This window comes from Rhinatrema bivittatum, chromosome 15, assembly GCF_901001135.1.
Source record: "Rhinatrema bivittatum chromosome 15, aRhiBiv1.1, whole genome shotgun sequence".
Lineage (NCBI taxonomy): Eukaryota > Metazoa > Chordata > Amphibia > Gymnophiona > Rhinatrematidae > Rhinatrema > Rhinatrema bivittatum.
This window is the reverse complement of record NC_042629.1, coordinates 44019323-44035953: the sequence shown is the minus strand read 5'-3', so window position 1 is coordinate 44035953 and position 16631 is coordinate 44019323. Positions and strand designations below refer to the sequence as shown.

The following is a 16631-nucleotide window of genomic DNA, read 5'->3' as shown; positions in this document are numbered from 1 at the left end:
CCCTTTTTTTTAAATTGCCCAGTTAATCTGTGTGTAAAATTACACACATATACTGTTTCAATACAGAATTCAACAACAAGATGCTAATTTCAAAAACATTTCAGGAATCCCAACTTCATGGCACTTTAAAGTAATGGTTGTGTGTAGGTGGGTGTGTATTGATTTGAAATGGGTCTTGGATGACATGGAGTCTTAAATTAAACTGCTTAGGCTTGGGGTGGGTTCTCTCTATTGATTGATGCACAAGGATGTACCTGTCTTGGACCAGAGGAGTTTAAATTTGGTGACATGAGAGCTTGCAGTGCAACTAAGTTTAGCCCTTTAAAAAAATAAATACATTTTTTTTTTTAATTTTCTTTATTCATTTTCATCTACATTTAAGTAATAACTCTTACTTTCAGAAAAAATCAGAGATACATAAGTATATGTCTTAATACCTAATTCTCAAAAACAATTTGTCAACAATAGTAATCATTAAGGAAATACTCCAAATATTTTAACATAAGCCTTTAAATTAATCATTTATTGATACCCCCCCACAATAAAGGTAATAGAAGTATAGGGGGATCGAAACATCGGGAGTTAAACAATGAAACTTAATATAAGAAACAGGCTTTACGTATCCGACCCTTATTTTAACTATGTACCTTCAGAGATTAGATTGTAACTAAGGCTTGGGTAGTTATGTTCCTAGCATTCATAAAAGACTAATTGCTCTGGTATGAAAAAAATGAAGGATTCATCATGCACTCTAAGCATTTGCATAGATATCTCAATGAAAAATTATAACCAAGAGATATTACTTGAGGCTTCAAAACTAGAAATTCATGCCGTCTTTCCTGTGTAGCACGGGTAAAGTCAGGATATATCCTGACTTGCTGAGATATTTTTGAAATCTCGCTACATTATCTGACTCAAATCAGCCTCATTGAAAAAAAGTTGCTAGCAAGGTTCCTAGTTCATAAACTTCTTCCACAGAGCTTTCTAAAAACTGAGTTAAATTCTCAAGAACCTCTGGCTGATTTTGAGCATTTCTCACATTAGATACTAAAGGCAAAAATATCAACTTATTCACAACAGGAGCTTTTTGATCTTCCAACTTAAGAATTTGTCTTTTTTTCAAGTTATGAGCGAATCTTATCCTAAGACTTTGGGGAAATTTAACAAGCGTAAGTTTAATCTCCTGTTATAATTTTCTAGATGTTCTAACCTCTTATTGGTGTAATTATAGTCCTTTAAGTTTTGTTGCACAGTCAGAATTTTTAGACCTTAATTTCAATTTTTCCAATTTTTGTTCCTTAAATTCAGAGGATTGCTTCTCCACCTTTTCTTCCAGTACTTCAATTTTGTTCTTTAAACGCTTCAGTTCAGTCCCTTGTGGCACTGGCCTAAACAGACCATTAAGTCCCATAACACTTCAAGCGTTACAACCTCAGGTCGAGGTGGAATATGAAAGGACTTCACCCATATCTTCCAAATGGGCTGAATCTCCTTCCACCGTTGCTGTCCCGGGCGTTCTCGCCACTCCAGCCGGCATTCCAGATTCACCCTCCGGCGTCGAGGTCAAGAAGCAAGCCCCAGCTCAGACGCTGGTCAGATCGTCCGACTGCGGAATCGTGGTTCCTTGACCAGGCAAAACCTCTCTCGAGCCCCCACCATCCGGAGTCGCACAACCGACGTGATCCATCGGCGCCCCGGGAAAGGGAGAGGAACCAGACAATCTCGGGACCTGAGGAGGTTGAAGGTAAGGAGGGTTTAAGGTTAACTCGCCTGGTGGCTCCCTCGAGTTTAACCACAGCGGGGATTTCGCCCTCTATGTCCAAAGTCAGAGTAGATTGGTAGGATGTAATCAGTCTCTGCGAAGAGGGCATAGCAGCTTCGGTAGGGTAGGAGCGCACTTTACCCTTTCTTTTTGCAGGCATCTTAAAGGAAATCAGTAAGTGCAGAGAGAGCGGTCCTCCGATCTAACTTACGCCACCACCATCTTGTCCCCCAAATAAATTTCAATCCAAAACAAAAACCATCTGCAACTAATCAAGCCTTCTTCCTCACATGGGTATCTCAGAACTGGTTAGCCAAAAATTCAGCTAGCAGTGTTTTAACAGTGCCCACGTACTGGCGGCAGCTGTCCACCTTACTTGGACCGGTGCTTTTTAATATATTTATAAAAGATCTGGAAAGGGGTATAGTGAGTGAGGTGATCAGATTTGCAGATGACACAAAATTTATGCAGAGGAGTTAAAGCTCAAACGGGTTGTGATAAATTGCAGGAGGACCTTGCGAGCCTGGAAGATTGGGTTGCCAAATTGCAGATGAAATTTAATGTGGACAAGTGCAACATGCATATAAGGAAAAATAACCTTTGCTGTATTTACACAATGTTAGGTTCTATCTTAGGAGTTACCACCCAGGAATGAAATCTAGGTGTCATAGTGCATCTTGAATACTATGTGCAGTTCTGGTCGCCACATCTCAAAAAGGATAGTTGCACTGGAGAAAGCGCAGAGAAGGGTGACCAAAATAAGTGGCATGGAATGGCTACCCAATGAGGTAAGGCTAAGGAAGTTAGGGCTGTTCACTTTAGAGAAGAGACAACTGGGGGGGGGGATATGATAGAGATCTACAAAATCATGAAAGGAACAAGTTAATGTAAATTGGTTATTTACTCTCAGATAGTAGGACTAGGGGGCACTCCATGAAGTTAACAAGTAGCTCATTTAAAACAATCACATTTTTCACTCAGTGCATAGTTAAGCTCTGAAATTCACTGCAGAGGATGTGGTTATAGCATTAGCGTAACTGGGTTAAAAAAGGTTTGGATAAGTTTCTAAAGGAGAAATCCATAAACTGCTATTAATAAGCAATAGTAGCTTGAGATTTATTTAATGTTTGGGTACTTGCCAGGTCCTTGTGACTTGGATTGGCCACTGTCGGAAACAGGATACGGGGCTTGTTGGACCCTTGGTCTGACCCAGTATGGCATATCATGTTCTTAGCTCAGAAGGGGAAGTCAAATGCACAGTCTAGGCAGGAACCAGATGACAGTGATTCCTGCCCGAAAATCAGACACCTTCCAGTCACAAAAACAGTGTTTAAAAGGAAAGTGTGGTTATGGATTTAGGAATTTGAGCTACTAAAGTATAATTGCACCAATGTGATTTTGATACAGCTTTACAGAACCACCTCAATAACTCAACAAGATAGCTCACACACTTAGCATGTTAATAGAATTTAAAAAAATATTTTATTTTGGATTTAGCTCATTTCTTTTCAGTAGTAGGTCAAGGCAAGCTCCATGCAGGTACCATAGTATTTTTTTCCCTGCCCCAGATGACTTACAAGATAATGTTCCATTTACTAAGCATTTTTCTCATGGAGATAGAATGGAGAAAAGCCTTAGTAAATCAGGCCCTAAGTTTGTACCTGAGGCAGTGGAGGGTGAAGTGACTTGGGCAAGACCAAACTGCCCTATGCTGAAAAATAAATAAATAAATTAGTGTGCTATGTTCTCACTTCTGCAAAAAGGAAAAACAATTGCTTTTACACAAAACATAACTGAGAAAAATCAGTTACATATTTCATATTTAGAAAAAAGTAACTGGCAATGTTATATAACATCCAAACTGACAAAATTGCATGTTTTTATTCTTAAGCTCCTAACCCTCTCCCTAAAATAGAAAAGTAAACCCTATACCCCTCACTACAGAGAAAATGACAGCAAAACAGATTACCAAAGCTAGTAGCATCTTCACTCCTGCTCCCATCTTCATTTGAACTGAAGAATATGTATACACCCCTGCAAGTAGAGGAATCTTAAGCTCATGTGCCCCATGGCTGCAGGATCAGCAACTACAAAATTTAGGAAGAGAAGAGAAGTAGTGGTTAGGGACTCTCTTCTGACAGGCACAAAGGCAATGAGTAGACCAGATAGATATATAGATAAATAAATATTTAATGTTTGATTCTATATTTCACCTTTTTGTGAATGGTTAGCTACTTCCAAGTGAAAGACATTCAGGTTCTGTAGGTATTTTCCTGGCCCCAGCTAGCTTACAATTTTAAGTGTGTACCTGAGGCAATGAAGGTGATGTGACTTGCCCAAGCTCACATGGGTGTGAGTGGGCTTTGATCCCTGGTTCTACCTGTTGCTCTAACCATTAGGTTTTACATGTTTGCCTAGGTGGTGTGCTGTCTGCCAGGTGCCAAAATCTGAGACATCATGGAAAGATTGCCAAGAATCTTCAAGCCTACTATTAGGCGATGCTACTAATCTGTTACCACAACTGTTATTGGTAGGTCTCTCCTAGATCGTTTCAAAAGTGCCTTCATGGTTCTGGGAGAGGTTTGCAGGTGCTTTTCTCCTCCATTCTCCAGGTGGAGGATAAAGGCTGAGCCAGAGAAGCTCACATTTTGGAGGTGAATGAATGGTTGCATAGATAGTGTTTGGGTTTCCTGGACTACATGATGGCATTCCCAGGACTGCTGTGTGGCTATAGTGTCCATCTATCAAAGAAAGGGGGTCAACCTGCAATCATAATTCTTAATATGAGCCATGTAACTACAGCATGGGTTACTTTTACCTATGTGCATCATTTGGCCCTTGTCTTCATTATGTTTCATCTGGTAGTTGGTGGTCCAGTCTCGCAAGATCTTCCTAAAATTTATCATAAGCTGCTTGTGCTTTAACAACTCTGCATACCAGAACAGTTACACTCTCTTTGGAGTAGTTAGAATCCCTCTGAGTTTTAAGAACATAACATAAATTGCCATACTGGGTCAGACCAAAGGTCCATCAAGCCCAGCATCCTGTTTCCAACAGTGGCCAAACCAGGCTACAGCTACCTGGCAAGAACCCAAACACTAAGTAGATCCCATGCTACTGATGCCAGTAATAGCAGTGGCTATTCAATAATCAGCTTGATTAATAGCAGTTAATGGATTTCTCTCCAAGAACGTATCCAAACCTTTTTTAAACCCAGCTACACTAACTGCACTAACCACATCCTCTGGCAACAAATTCCAGAACTTAGTTGTGCAATTAAGTGAAAAAGAATTTTCTCTGATTAGTTTTAAATGTGCTACTTGCTAACTCCATTGTTATCCAAAAGTAAATAACCGATTCACATTTACCCATTCCAGACCTCTAATTGTAAAGAACTCTATCATCCTCCCCCAGCCATCTCTTCTCCAAGCTCAACAGCCCTAACCTCTTCAGCCTTTCCTCATAGGGGAGCTGTTCTATCCCCTTTATCATTTTCGTCACCCTTCTCTGTACCTTCTCCATCACAACTATATCTTTTTGAGATGTGGCAACCAGACTTGTACACTGTATTCAAGGTGTGGGCTCACCATAGAGCGATAGAGAGGCATTATGACATTTTCTGTTTTATTCACTATTCCTTTCCTAAGAATTCCTAACAGTTGTTTGCTTTTTTGACTGCTGCAGCACATTGAGCCGATGATTTCAATGTATTACCCACTGATGCCTAGATCTTTCTCTTGGGTGGTAGCTCTTATGGAACTTATCACAGGGTTGATTTCCCTATATGCATCACCTTGCACTTGTCCACATTAAATTCATCTGCCATTTGGATGCCCAATCTTCCAGCCTTGCAAGCTCCTCCTGCAATTTCATAATCCCTTGTGATTTAACTATTCTGAGTAATTTTGTATCATCTGTAAATTTGATTACCTCACTTGTCTTATTCCTTTCCAGAGAGGCACCGGTCCAATTACAGATCCCTGAGCCACTCCAGCATTTATACTTTTCCCCTGAGAAAATTGACCATCTAATCCTACTCTGTTTCCTTTCTTTTAACCGGTTTGTAATCCATGAATTTCCTATCCCATGACTTTTTAGTTCTTTTAAAAGCCTCTCATGAAAATCCAAATACCCTACTACATCTACCAGAACCCTTTATCCATGTTTATTAATCTCTTCCAAAAAAAACCCCCCACCATCCATGGCTTTAACTTAGTGTAGGTACAGCCAGCTGCTAGTCAGTCCTACAAGTCCAGCAGCTGCGAGGTCATTTCAGCTGCATACTTTATCAAAGATGCCCATCTGGCAACCACAAGAGAAAGAGTCTTTTCAATTGCCTCACCTAAACTTTGGAACACCCTACCTAAATTCCTGAGAACCCAACATGACCTAAAAACACTAATGTTCCGCAAATTCCTCACCGACTTTCAGACGTCTAATCATCCCAACTCTCAAATGAACTCTCAATTGTAAACCTCTTAATTCACTCTCTTCTGTCTGAATCTGCATACTCTCCCCATCTAACCTAATAATGCTCTCTGGACTTGATATGCTTATTTCTGACAAGCCGTTAAGCCCGTAACGGGCTACATTAAAATTTTTTTTCAGTCCATTTTCGAACACAGCACCTTTCTACACATTTTCTCCCTCACTCCCCCTTCCCCACGTTCAATCACCCCCTTCCCTCCACTCAGTCTTACTCACCCTCTGTCTCCCACTGCCTCCTACCCCTCACTCTCACCTCCCTCCCCTTCCCTCAGTCACTCCAACCTCTCTCCCCTTCCTTCAGTCACTCCCCACCCTCTCTCAATCCCATCTCCTCTCCCTCAGCCCTCCTCCACGCCCGTTGTGCCCTCCTTTTCGGCTCCACAACTGCGGAACCCTTCCCGGACGAGAGGCCCGCGGGCGCTGCCACCTGCACCCGCAGGCGCGCGCTCCCCGCCACTCTGTCACACCACCCCCTACCTCCCTCCCACCCCACACTCAAACCATCTTCCTCCCCACCCTCCCACACCACTCTCTCCGCTCACTCAGTCCCCACTCACTCCCTCCCTCCCTCCCTCCCCTTCCCTCACTCACTCCTCGTCTTCGCCGCTGCCGCTTGACGCCACCGTTTCCTCGTCGCACCATACCCGCCGCCATGTTTGATAATTCAGCTGACGCTCGGCTTGAGACCGACGTGCTTGCACACACATGCGCAGTAGAGCTGCTCTCTACTGCGCATTTCGGCACCTTGGTCAAGCTTCGTGTATTAGGTTGAACAAGCCGGTAAGCCCGTTAAAACGGGCTACATTAACATTGTTTTGTTTGGATCATTTCCTTCCCCCTCATGCTCCCTCCCACCTCCCCCACTCTCTCCCCTCAGATCAACTCCCTCTCGTCTCTCCCCCCCTCAGTCACTCCCCCCTCCCCTCAGTCACTCCTCCCCTGAGTCACTCCTCTCTCCCTCCCTCCCTGAGTCACTCCTCTCTCCCCCCTCCTCCCCTCAGTCACTCCTCTCTCCCCCCTCCTCCCCTCAGTCACTCCTCTCTCCCTCCTTCCCTCCCCCCGGGGAGCGGCAGGAGTGGTGGCCAGAAGACCGGGAGCGGCGGCATGTGCGTGAGGGAGGGACAGACTTCCTTCCATCCGTCCCTCCCCTGTGCGCATGCCGCCGCTGCTCCTACAGCGCCATTTTTATTTTTAAGAAGCACACTGTGACCGACGTGCTCTCATGCGCGGTAGAGCTGCTCTCTACTGCGCATTTACGGCACGTCGGTCAAGCTTCGTTTATTAGGTTGATATTGTTCAAATAGCAGTTGAGCAACAGTAAAAACTAAGAATGTTTAACGTTCATATTGCTTTTCTGTTACACAACTGATAAGAAAAATGTATACTTTTGTAAACCGTTATGATGGCTCAACCGACTAACGATATGTAAAACTCAACAAATAAAATAAATACTTTACGACAGTTACTGCTAGACGGTTTGGACACCGACCAGTTTCTGAAGAACTGGCGGGGTTCCCCTTCTTGCCCGCATCTCTTCCTGAGAGGCCGTGCGGAAGGAGCGCTCTTGCGGATCCCTGTCCCTACGGAGTGCAACTTTAGCCTCGGGAGAAGCACTCGCGTAAACCGGTGCACGATGCATGCAAGGAAGGGCTTACGGACATGAAGGGCTTCCCTGCCCCTGGCCACAGAGGCAGCTCCTCGGTGCCCCCAGTCCACAACAGTAGCCGCTGCTGCAGCCGTCAGCGGCCGGGGCGTGGGCGTGGTTTGTTTAAATAGATCTTTCGGCTCTTCTGGACGTAAGGCGGCGGTCTCCTCCTCTGCGCCTGCGCCTTGAAGCGCTCGCTCTTTGCGGTCGGCGGCGGAGGGGGGCGTGTCTTGCTTTGGTCCGCCCCTCCCAGTGACCGCTGAGTGTCCGCGCACTGGGTCGCCATGGAGCCCGGCGGGGCCGCTGTGGTGCTGCTCTCCGCGGCGGTGGCCGCCGCCTTGCTGGTCCTCTACCTGGGTTTCGTGCACCGTGTCACCGGTCGCCCCACCGCTGCCTGCTGGAGGAAGAAGACGGAGCGGGAGCGGGCAGCCGAGCGCCGCGTCAGAGAGGTGGTGAGTGTTTCTCACTGCTTTCATCTCGAGGTGGGCGGGAAGCGAGGCCTCGGAATCTCCGCCCAGGCACAACTGATGGGCGTGCTCCTGTGGGGCGGGCCCGTTTGTGGGGGGGCCCAATAGTTTCCTCCTACTTACTCTGGTTCTTGCGGCAGAAATAGAAGCACTACGAGGCTTCACTCGCCGTAGCATGGGGGATTGTCCTCCTTTATCTCCCCCCCTTCTCCTCTCAGTCCAGTTCCTGCAGATACAACCCTGAGGTTGGGTGCCAGGACTTTCTCAGTCATGGGCCCTAAAATCTGTTTTAACCACGATGATCTCCATTATGTAATGCCAGGGTCTCTCTTATTTATTTATTTAATATATATTTCTATACCGGACTTCACGAATAGAAATTCACATCAGGCCGGTTTACATGGAACTTATTTTATTTATTATTTTTAATTTTTATATACCGGAATTCCTGTATACAATACAAATCAGTCCGGTTTACAGTAAACGAAGAAATTGCCCCAGTCTGGGAGGTCAGACCTGGGTTGATTACATCGAACATTGAAAAATAACAATGAAAAATAAAAATAACAATTAACAATTAAACATTAAACATTGAATGTTTTCGTGACCTAAATTAAATTAAAATAATTAAAAAGTTAAATATTGCATATATATATATGTTGAATATTGAATATTGTTAACTTGGGGGAAAAACAAGTGTAACCAAGAACAAGAAGGCTGAATCAAGCAAAGTTACATAAAACAGGGGCATTGAACTTGGGGGCTAGAGTAGCCAGGAAGAAAGGTAGGGCGGAAATAAGCAACAAATAAATAATAAATAACTGGTTATGAGATTGGTGATTATCTCATTCCTTAGGCTGAGTTGGAAGTGGCATTTTGACTAGGGGAAGGCTTGGAGGAAAAGCCACGTCTTCAGTTGTCTTCGAAAGGTATGAAGGCAAGGTTCCAGTCTTAGGTCGGTCTGAAGTCTGTTCCAGAGGACCGGGCCTGCTGTGGAAAAGGAACGTTCTTTGGTGGTTTTTAGACGGGTGTTATTTTGAAGGTGGGACTTGAAGGGTCCCTTTATAAGCTTCTCTGATGGGTCTTTCGGACGATGGTGTTTGAGAGAGGGTTCTGAAGGTCTAGTGTGAGCTGTTGGTGAATAGATTTGTGGATTATCGTGAGAGCTTTATATAGAATTCTATATTTTATTGGCAGCCAATGCAGGTTTCGAAGGATGGGGGTAATGTGAGCACGGCGGCTGGTGTTTGGTTAGGATTCTCGCTGCTGCATTCTGGAGCATTTGTATAGGTTTTGTGGCTGAAATGGGGAGCCCCAGGAGTAAGGCATTGCCAGTAGTCTGTTTTGAAAATAACGTTGCTTGAAGGATGGTTCTGAAGTCCTGAAAGTGGAAAAGGGGTTTGATTCTTTTTAAAACTTGAAGCTTATAGAAACAGTCCTTGGTGATATTATTAATTGATTTCTTTAGATTTAGATGATTGTCTAGTATAATTCCTAAATCTCTGGTTTGAGAGATATGTGGGTCCAGAGCTGTAATGTCGGTGTTGGTCGAGTGTTCAGGGGAGATAAGAAGGATTTCCGTCTTGGATGCGTTTAGAACCAGGTTAAGGCTAGAGAGGAGGCTTTTTATGGACTTCAGGCAATTTTCCCAGTAGTCGAGCGTTTTTGGCAGAGAATAGCATTCCTAGCCCTGCCGGCATTTCTGGTACCTGAAGACCAGAAGCAGGAACTTTAACACCCCCCCCCCCCCCCCCGTGCAGTACTGTCTGGATTGATCAATGCTAAGGTCAGACCGAGGTGGCTGGTTCCGTTGGCAAGTACAAAGAAACAACGGCATAAAAAGACCAATGGTCCATCTATTCTGCCCAGTAAGCTTCCCATGGCAGTATCTGCTGCCCTGTGCAGGTTACCCCAACGTATCAGTCAGTTTTACTTGAGTTGCTTTGCTTATGGACTTGGCAATAGAAGTTCTGTGTTTTTTCCTTAATGTCCTTTCCAGAAAAGCACCTGTCCAATTACAGATCCCTGAGTTCCACCCCGTGCTACAAATGGTCCCGGCCAAGCCACCATGAAAGACTGACCTGGTGGACTCTGTAAACAGCGGTAGTGGAAGATGGAACTGCTCTGCCATTGGATCTCTCTGGGATAGCAACGCTTTCTGTAGAGGTCTCATATGAGCAAACGCCCATGGGACCAGCTCCAAGGTCGAGGCCATGGAACCGAGGACCTGCAAGTAATCCCCAGGCACTCTGGCCTCCAACTTGAGCCTGTAGCTTAGCAATTCGCTCCTTCTTGAGAAAGAAAGACCTTTCTCACTTGGGTATCGAAATGCGTGTCCAAAAATTCCAGAACCTGTGAAGGAGAAAGTTGACTCTTGGACAAATTCACTATCCAGCCCAACAAGCTCAGGCGATGCAGCACTACATCCACTGCCTGCCTGCAAAGATCTTCTGACTTTGTCCGGATAAGCCAGCCATCCAGATATGGGTAGACCAGCAATCCCTGCTTTCTGCCGCTAAAACCATCATCACCTTGGTGAAGGTCCTCAGGGCTCTTGCTAGACGGAATGGGAGGGCGCAAAACTGAAAATGCCTCCCCAGGATCATAAACTGGATGTACGTCTGATGATCTGGATGAATCCCTATGTGCAGATATGCCTTCATTAGATCCAAGGAAGTCAAAAACTCACCACTTCGTAATGCTGCTATGACGGACTGCGAAGTCTCCATTCGGATACGGGAAACCCTGAGAGCCTCGTTCACCTTCTTTAAATCCAGAATTGGTCAAAAGGTTCCTTCCTTCTTTGGCACCACAAAATAAATGGAATAATGTCCTGTCCCCTGCTCGTCCTGAGGAATGGGGACAATGGCTCCCAGCAGTCGCTGTATGGTTTACTGCACGATTAGCTTCTTCTCCGCCAAGGCACAAGGAGATCTCATAAACAGATGCAGGCTTGGCCCCGCCACTACCCTGGCTGGGGCAGTCTCGGCTCACTCTGTGCCCACAAATGGCAGGTTCCAGGACTGTGACCTCCCAAAGGTCTGCCTTTGGCTACCACTCGGAGCTCTGCTCTGGCAGAAACTCTTTTTGCCCCCGAAAACGAGAACGGACAGGGAGAAATCCTTTGGATCCTTTAGGCTTGTCCCCGGAAGCTTGTGCACCTTATCTCCCAGATGCTTTATCAATTGCGCCAAGTCTTCTCCAAACTAAAGTTTGCCCTTAAAAGGCAATGCTCCTAGTTGAGCTTTTGATGAGACATCTGCTGACCAGTTTCGCAACCACAGAAGCCTACTAGCTGAGACCGAAGACGACATAGTCCTAGAAGAGGTGCATATGAGGTCATACAAAGCATCCACCCCATAAGCGACTGCAGCCTCCAACCACTCTACCTGTTTAGACTCCTGGAGTGACAGATTCCTGTTACCATGTAACTGTTGCACCCTTCTTAAACTGGCCTGGACCATAAAGCTGCTGCAGACAGCTGCCCGGATGCCAAGAGTAGACACCTCAAAAATCTTCTTAAGATGCACCTCAAGCTTCCTGTCCTGCAAATCCTTCAGGGCCGCTGTGCCAGCTACCGGAATGGTAGGCCTCTTCATAACCATTGAGACTGAGGCATCCACCTTTGGCGTCTGCAAGAGCTCCAGAGTGTCTTCGGGCAAAGGATAAACCTTATCCATGCCTTTGTTAACCTTAAGGCCAGTCTCTGGAGTATCCCACTACCTGACCACCAGCTTAACAGACATGTGAAAAAGAAAAGTCTTGGCTGGACCCCTCAAGCCGGTCATGACCGGATCCACCACCTCCAAGTCAGGCTGCTCTTGCGGAACGGATATGCCTAATTCTGCCAAGCCCGGTGGTATCAGGGGCCCGAGCTCCTCCCTTTGAAACAGGCGGACCACCTTGAGATTGTCTCCTTCCACCGCCTAGATCTTTCCCGCATCATCGTCTGGATCCTGCGGAAAGTGAGAAGGGTCAGCATCGGGAGAACCATCCCTGGTTGGCAGGCCCCGATCAGTCTCCTCTGAGGAACCCTCCTCAGTGGCCCCAGGACCAAGGACCCTCCGAACCCTAGTGGCCCCTGAGGCCCCCAACAATCTGGGCTTCTTTCTGGGGGGGGGGGGGGTTTCTATCGTCCTCCACCTAGAACTAAGACCGTTCCTGGCCTGATGAGCCAAAACAGCAACACAAATTCTGGCTAAAAAGGAGAAGAACCTTTCAAATCTTGCTCCATAGGATCCTGATCCTCTTTCAATTGGCTCCCATAGGCCCCTGTTCCTCCTCCATGGAGAAAGCAGCTTGAGACAGAACAGGCGGGAGATTCCCTCCCTCTGCTGCATTCTGTGCCTTAGCTGAAAAAGATTCCAAAATGGCCACTGTTCCGCACTGAGTAGCAATGGATCAACGGCCTCTCGCATGGCAGCTCCAGGCCCGCCGGACCCCCACTGCGAAGATGCTGCTGCAGACTCCCCCGCCCCCCCCCCTGAAGTGCCCTCCCCATTGGAGAGGCATCGGTGACAGCGGCCGGCATGAGAGAGGTGCGTGGCACTCTCTCTACACGCAGCACATCTGTCGGCACCCAGAATGGCTCAAAGCGGCTGCAAACATGCGGCACACGCAGGAACAGGAGCATACTTGGGAGACGCACCCGGAGATCATACCTCCCCGGAACCCTTCTGCCACCGTCGGGGAATGGCCACGATAACATCACAGTAAAACAAAAACAGCCTGCTTCAGCTAACCAAAAGAAAGAAAGCTTCTTTGCACTTGTTTAAAAATAAAAAAAACTTTACAAACCAGAAACAAAAAGCAAGGCTATCTGAAAAGCTTATGTGAAGGATGGCAGAGGCTTCTCTTCAGGCTCCTGAGGGTGAGGGAACTGGACCTCCAGTTGTTACCCCTGGCGTGGATCAGTGTGTATCAGCGAGCATTTAAGGGTCCCCAACCCCTGCTCGTACTCCTCCAAAACTAGGAGGGATAGTCCTGGGAGCGAATTACTCCAAAACCTTTTTTCCTTTCTTTGTTTCTTTTTTTTTTTTACTAGGTACAGAACTGCAGGTTTTGCACCTCCTCCATCTGCTGGAGACAGAGAAATACTGAGGTGCTGCAGGTGGCACACCAGGTTAAGAAGCAATGTCTGCAAACCTTTCTCTGTTTCCATTTCCTGGAAGGGAGGCAAAACCCAGGAGTCTGGACTGATCCAGGTATGTACAGGAAATGTTTTTTTTTGGCGGAGGTTAGCTGTGGAGGAAGGAGGGTATAGTTTCAGGGTCAGGCCTGGTGAATGCATAACTAGGTCATCCTGGGACTGCCTTTAGAAACAATGTCTTTCCCATTATGGTCTTAAGCCTCCTTCCTTTTGGTGCTTCTCTGCCAAGTTGCAAGTTCACCCCTTAGTGCCCATGGCTGTGATTTTTGGTGCTAATGAGATGTCTCTAAATAATTTAAGTATCTGGTGTAGACACCTACAGTTACTGAATGTAATCTGCGTTGAAGTGTCTGAAAAGTGGAATATAAAAACTAAAATAAAACATATTATGCTTTATAGACATTTGGCTTAGAAGACCCAAGACTACTGTCCTATTTGCGGTATATAAAAAACTTTTAAATAAATAAAGACAGTAAAATTAAGAGGGAATCTATCTGCAGCAAACTTGGGCAAGATGATAACACTTAAAAGCAATACCCATCAACTTAATTTAAAGGAGGCACTTACAAATTTCACATTCAGTGGCGAGCTGTAACTTATTAAAACTAAAAGCCTCCCTCCACCTGTAGTAGTCTGGTCTATAGCTTTTCTCTTGCAGAATTTCACACTAGTTCAGGGCTTCCCAGAATGGGAATTGAGACCCCCAAATGGGGTCATAAAACCTTTAGGTGGAGTTACAAGTGTCTCAAAGGACAGAAGCTCTTTAGGCACCAGAATCAGCATGGGGCCTCTGAGCCAGCACACACTCACTGGCCCTGCTCTTGCATGAGTTTCTGTGATAACAGGAAGCCCTGCCTGAGGAGAGATCAGGACCACTGCAAGGTTTGTGAGCTTGCACTGGCTCACAGGCCATATGCTGACTTTCACTCCTAATGCTGCTGCCACTTGCAGATCACAGTTGGGTTTGGGACCAGCCATGAGGGGAAGGATGGGCTGAGTATGCACAGAGATTTTGCCACTGCTCCTTGCTCTTCACCCTCTACCGAATCTACGTAAGATAAAAATATTGCCTCTGTCAGCAGCCTGCCCTCTCTTCTTACCAGTTGTCACCCACTTTTGGCCCAGGGATAAAAGGAAAATGTTGCTGCTGACCCTGACCAGGGGGGTGTTTAGGGGTGGGGCTGTTTGAAGGGAGGGATCAGATACAGGAGGGGATTGAGGGTTGGATCAGCTGGAGAGGGATTAGCTGTAGAGAGTGAGGGGGTATGTAAGAGATGAGCCAGGGGATCAATCGAAAGGGATATGAGAGAAGGGTTGGAGGGGATGAGGAGAGGTGGGAAGATGAGAGAGAGGAGATGGGTGAGAGGGAGGGCATGATAGAGGATCAACTTGGGGCTATAGAAGTGAGCGGGAAGTGTTGACAGAGGATCGATTGAGGGTTATAAAAATGGCTGAGAGGTGATCAGCTAGGATGATATGAAAAGGTTGGATGAGGTAAGAGACGAGATGAGAAAGTGAGAAAAGTTGGGGATGTAAAAGGAGCTCAGTTAGGGGGAAGAAATTGTCCTCTGGACGGGTATAAGATTGATAAGGTGGAGAGGACTGCAACCCTGCTAATTTTGTTTTCATCATCCTTTGGGAGTCATGTGATTTTTTTTTTTTTTCAAGTTCTAAAGTGGAGTCATATTGGCTAAAAGTTTGGGAAGCCCTGCTGTAGATGCTATAGGAGAACAGCAATGTTCAGCAAATGTGGAGGTGTTGCTTTCTTGTGAAAGTTAAGCCTCTCTGTACCTTGTTGTCCAGTGTAGTCTGAGTGACTAACAATGATACTTCAGTTCCCGCCAGAACCGTATTTGTTTTACAAGCGGTGCGTTCTTCTTCCAGATGTGCCTTTGCCTCCTCCTAGGATGTGCCCATGTTCTTCTGAGCAGTCTGTTGTGGGCAGTTGCACAGTCTTGTGGCATCATAGTCTATGTGTGGGAGTTATTTGGCCTCCATGCTGACTCTGGACTGGACAAACATTGTGCCTTTTTCTTTACAGTGGAGTCCGAGGCTCTCTGGATATTCCCTGCAGATTTTCTCTCACCTGGCTAACACTGTAAGTACAAAGACCTCTTTCATTATTTCCTGATTGCTCTTTAAACAGGATTCCCTTTGCCTTGGATGATAGGAGAGCCACAGCTGTAGCAGCTGTTCAAGAATAATGCAATTTCATTTTCTTTATTGTGAATCATGGATAACTTCATATGTAATAAATTGGTCTCTTTTCCCTGCATTGCTTTCTGCTGCTGGGGGGCTTTGAGCTCCTGGCAGTCAGTTGCTTACCCCTCCTCCTTGCTCTCTAGTGACATGGCTGAGAGAAATGGGGGTAATAAGGGCTGCAAGCTCCCCCTGATATCCTGCCTTTTTATTTTACTGTAGTGGCTGGGTCACTTCCCTACAATCTGTTTTCTACAGTGAATCCTGCTGGGAAGGGGATAGGCTGCATGGCATGATTTCTGATTACATTTTGTTCTTTTCCAGGTGTTTGGACAGTTTTGTTTAATGCCACTATTAATTAGGTAGGTTTTCTACTACAAATAATTTGCAGAACGCTGCCTTTTCCAGTTCTTAATGGTCTGTGGCTCCCAGGATCTGTGGCTAGCCTCAAAGGCTGAGAGGTGACTGCAGTTCCCTGTACGTACCAGGATCAGTCCAGACGGTGGGTTATGTCCCCCGTCCAGCAGATGGAGTCAGAACAAAACTCGAGGAGGGGGAGGTCCTATATAACCTCACCACTTTTACCTCAGTATCTTCTGACTCCAGCAGATGTGAGCAGGGGACTGATTGTCCCCAGCGCCTGAGATTAGGCTTTCTAGGCTCATTCTGAGGGATAAAAAAAAAAAATAATAAAAGTGTAGAAGGAAGAAGCTACCTGCCTTAAGGGAGCGGGGTCTTGCTGACAGGTCTGCTTCTCAGCTTGTCTCGTTTCTTCCTTCCCTCTCGCTTCCTCTCTCTCTCGGTTTTCTGCCGGTTTTGGGGTAAGTGTTTTTTTGTTTTTCCTCTACAGCTTGTTTTAGTTCCAGCTGGATTCGGACCGCGCCAGATCCCTGGGGTGCATGCTAGTGGGGCTAGCCACTC

At 46.0% G+C, this 16631-nt stretch overlaps 1 protein-coding gene and 1 long non-coding RNA gene across 7 annotated transcripts in view; one reads left to right on the top strand and one right to left on the bottom strand.

Annotated features, from left to right (window-relative positions):
- Nucleotides 1-361: 361 nt before the first annotated feature.
- Nucleotides 362-8041, bottom strand: LOC115076621. Of its 4 annotated transcripts, none has more exons than XR_003852816.1 (3): nucleotides 7740-8041; nucleotides 3424-3849; nucleotides 362-1729 (listed from the first exon to the last, which is right to left on the bottom strand). It is a non-coding gene; the product is annotated as an uncharacterized LOC115076621 (long non-coding RNA). The 4 variants fall into 4 exon arrangements; XR_003852815.1 differs by having other exon boundaries at nucleotides 3732-3849; XR_003852814.1 differs by lacking the exon at nucleotides 362-1729 and adding an exon at nucleotides 2883-3070.
- A 65-nt stretch (nucleotides 8042-8106) lies between these two features.
- Nucleotides 8107-16631, top strand: part of LOC115076619 (fatty acid amide hydrolase-like) — a 55341-nt gene continuing 46816 nt past the window's right edge. Inside the window, exons 1-3 of one of the 3 annotated variants that reach the window (XM_029578268.1) lie at nucleotides 8107-8347; nucleotides 15553-15609; nucleotides 16035-16072. In XM_029578268.1, the coding sequence (XP_029434128.1) occupies nucleotides 8180-8347; nucleotides 15553-15609; nucleotides 16035-16072 (263 nt within the window). In that variant the 5' untranslated portion in view covers nucleotides 8107-8179. The remainder of the gene's footprint in view (nucleotides 8348-15552; nucleotides 15610-16034; nucleotides 16073-16631) is intronic. The other 2 variants (XM_029578266.1, XM_029578265.1) reach the window with 2 other exon arrangements.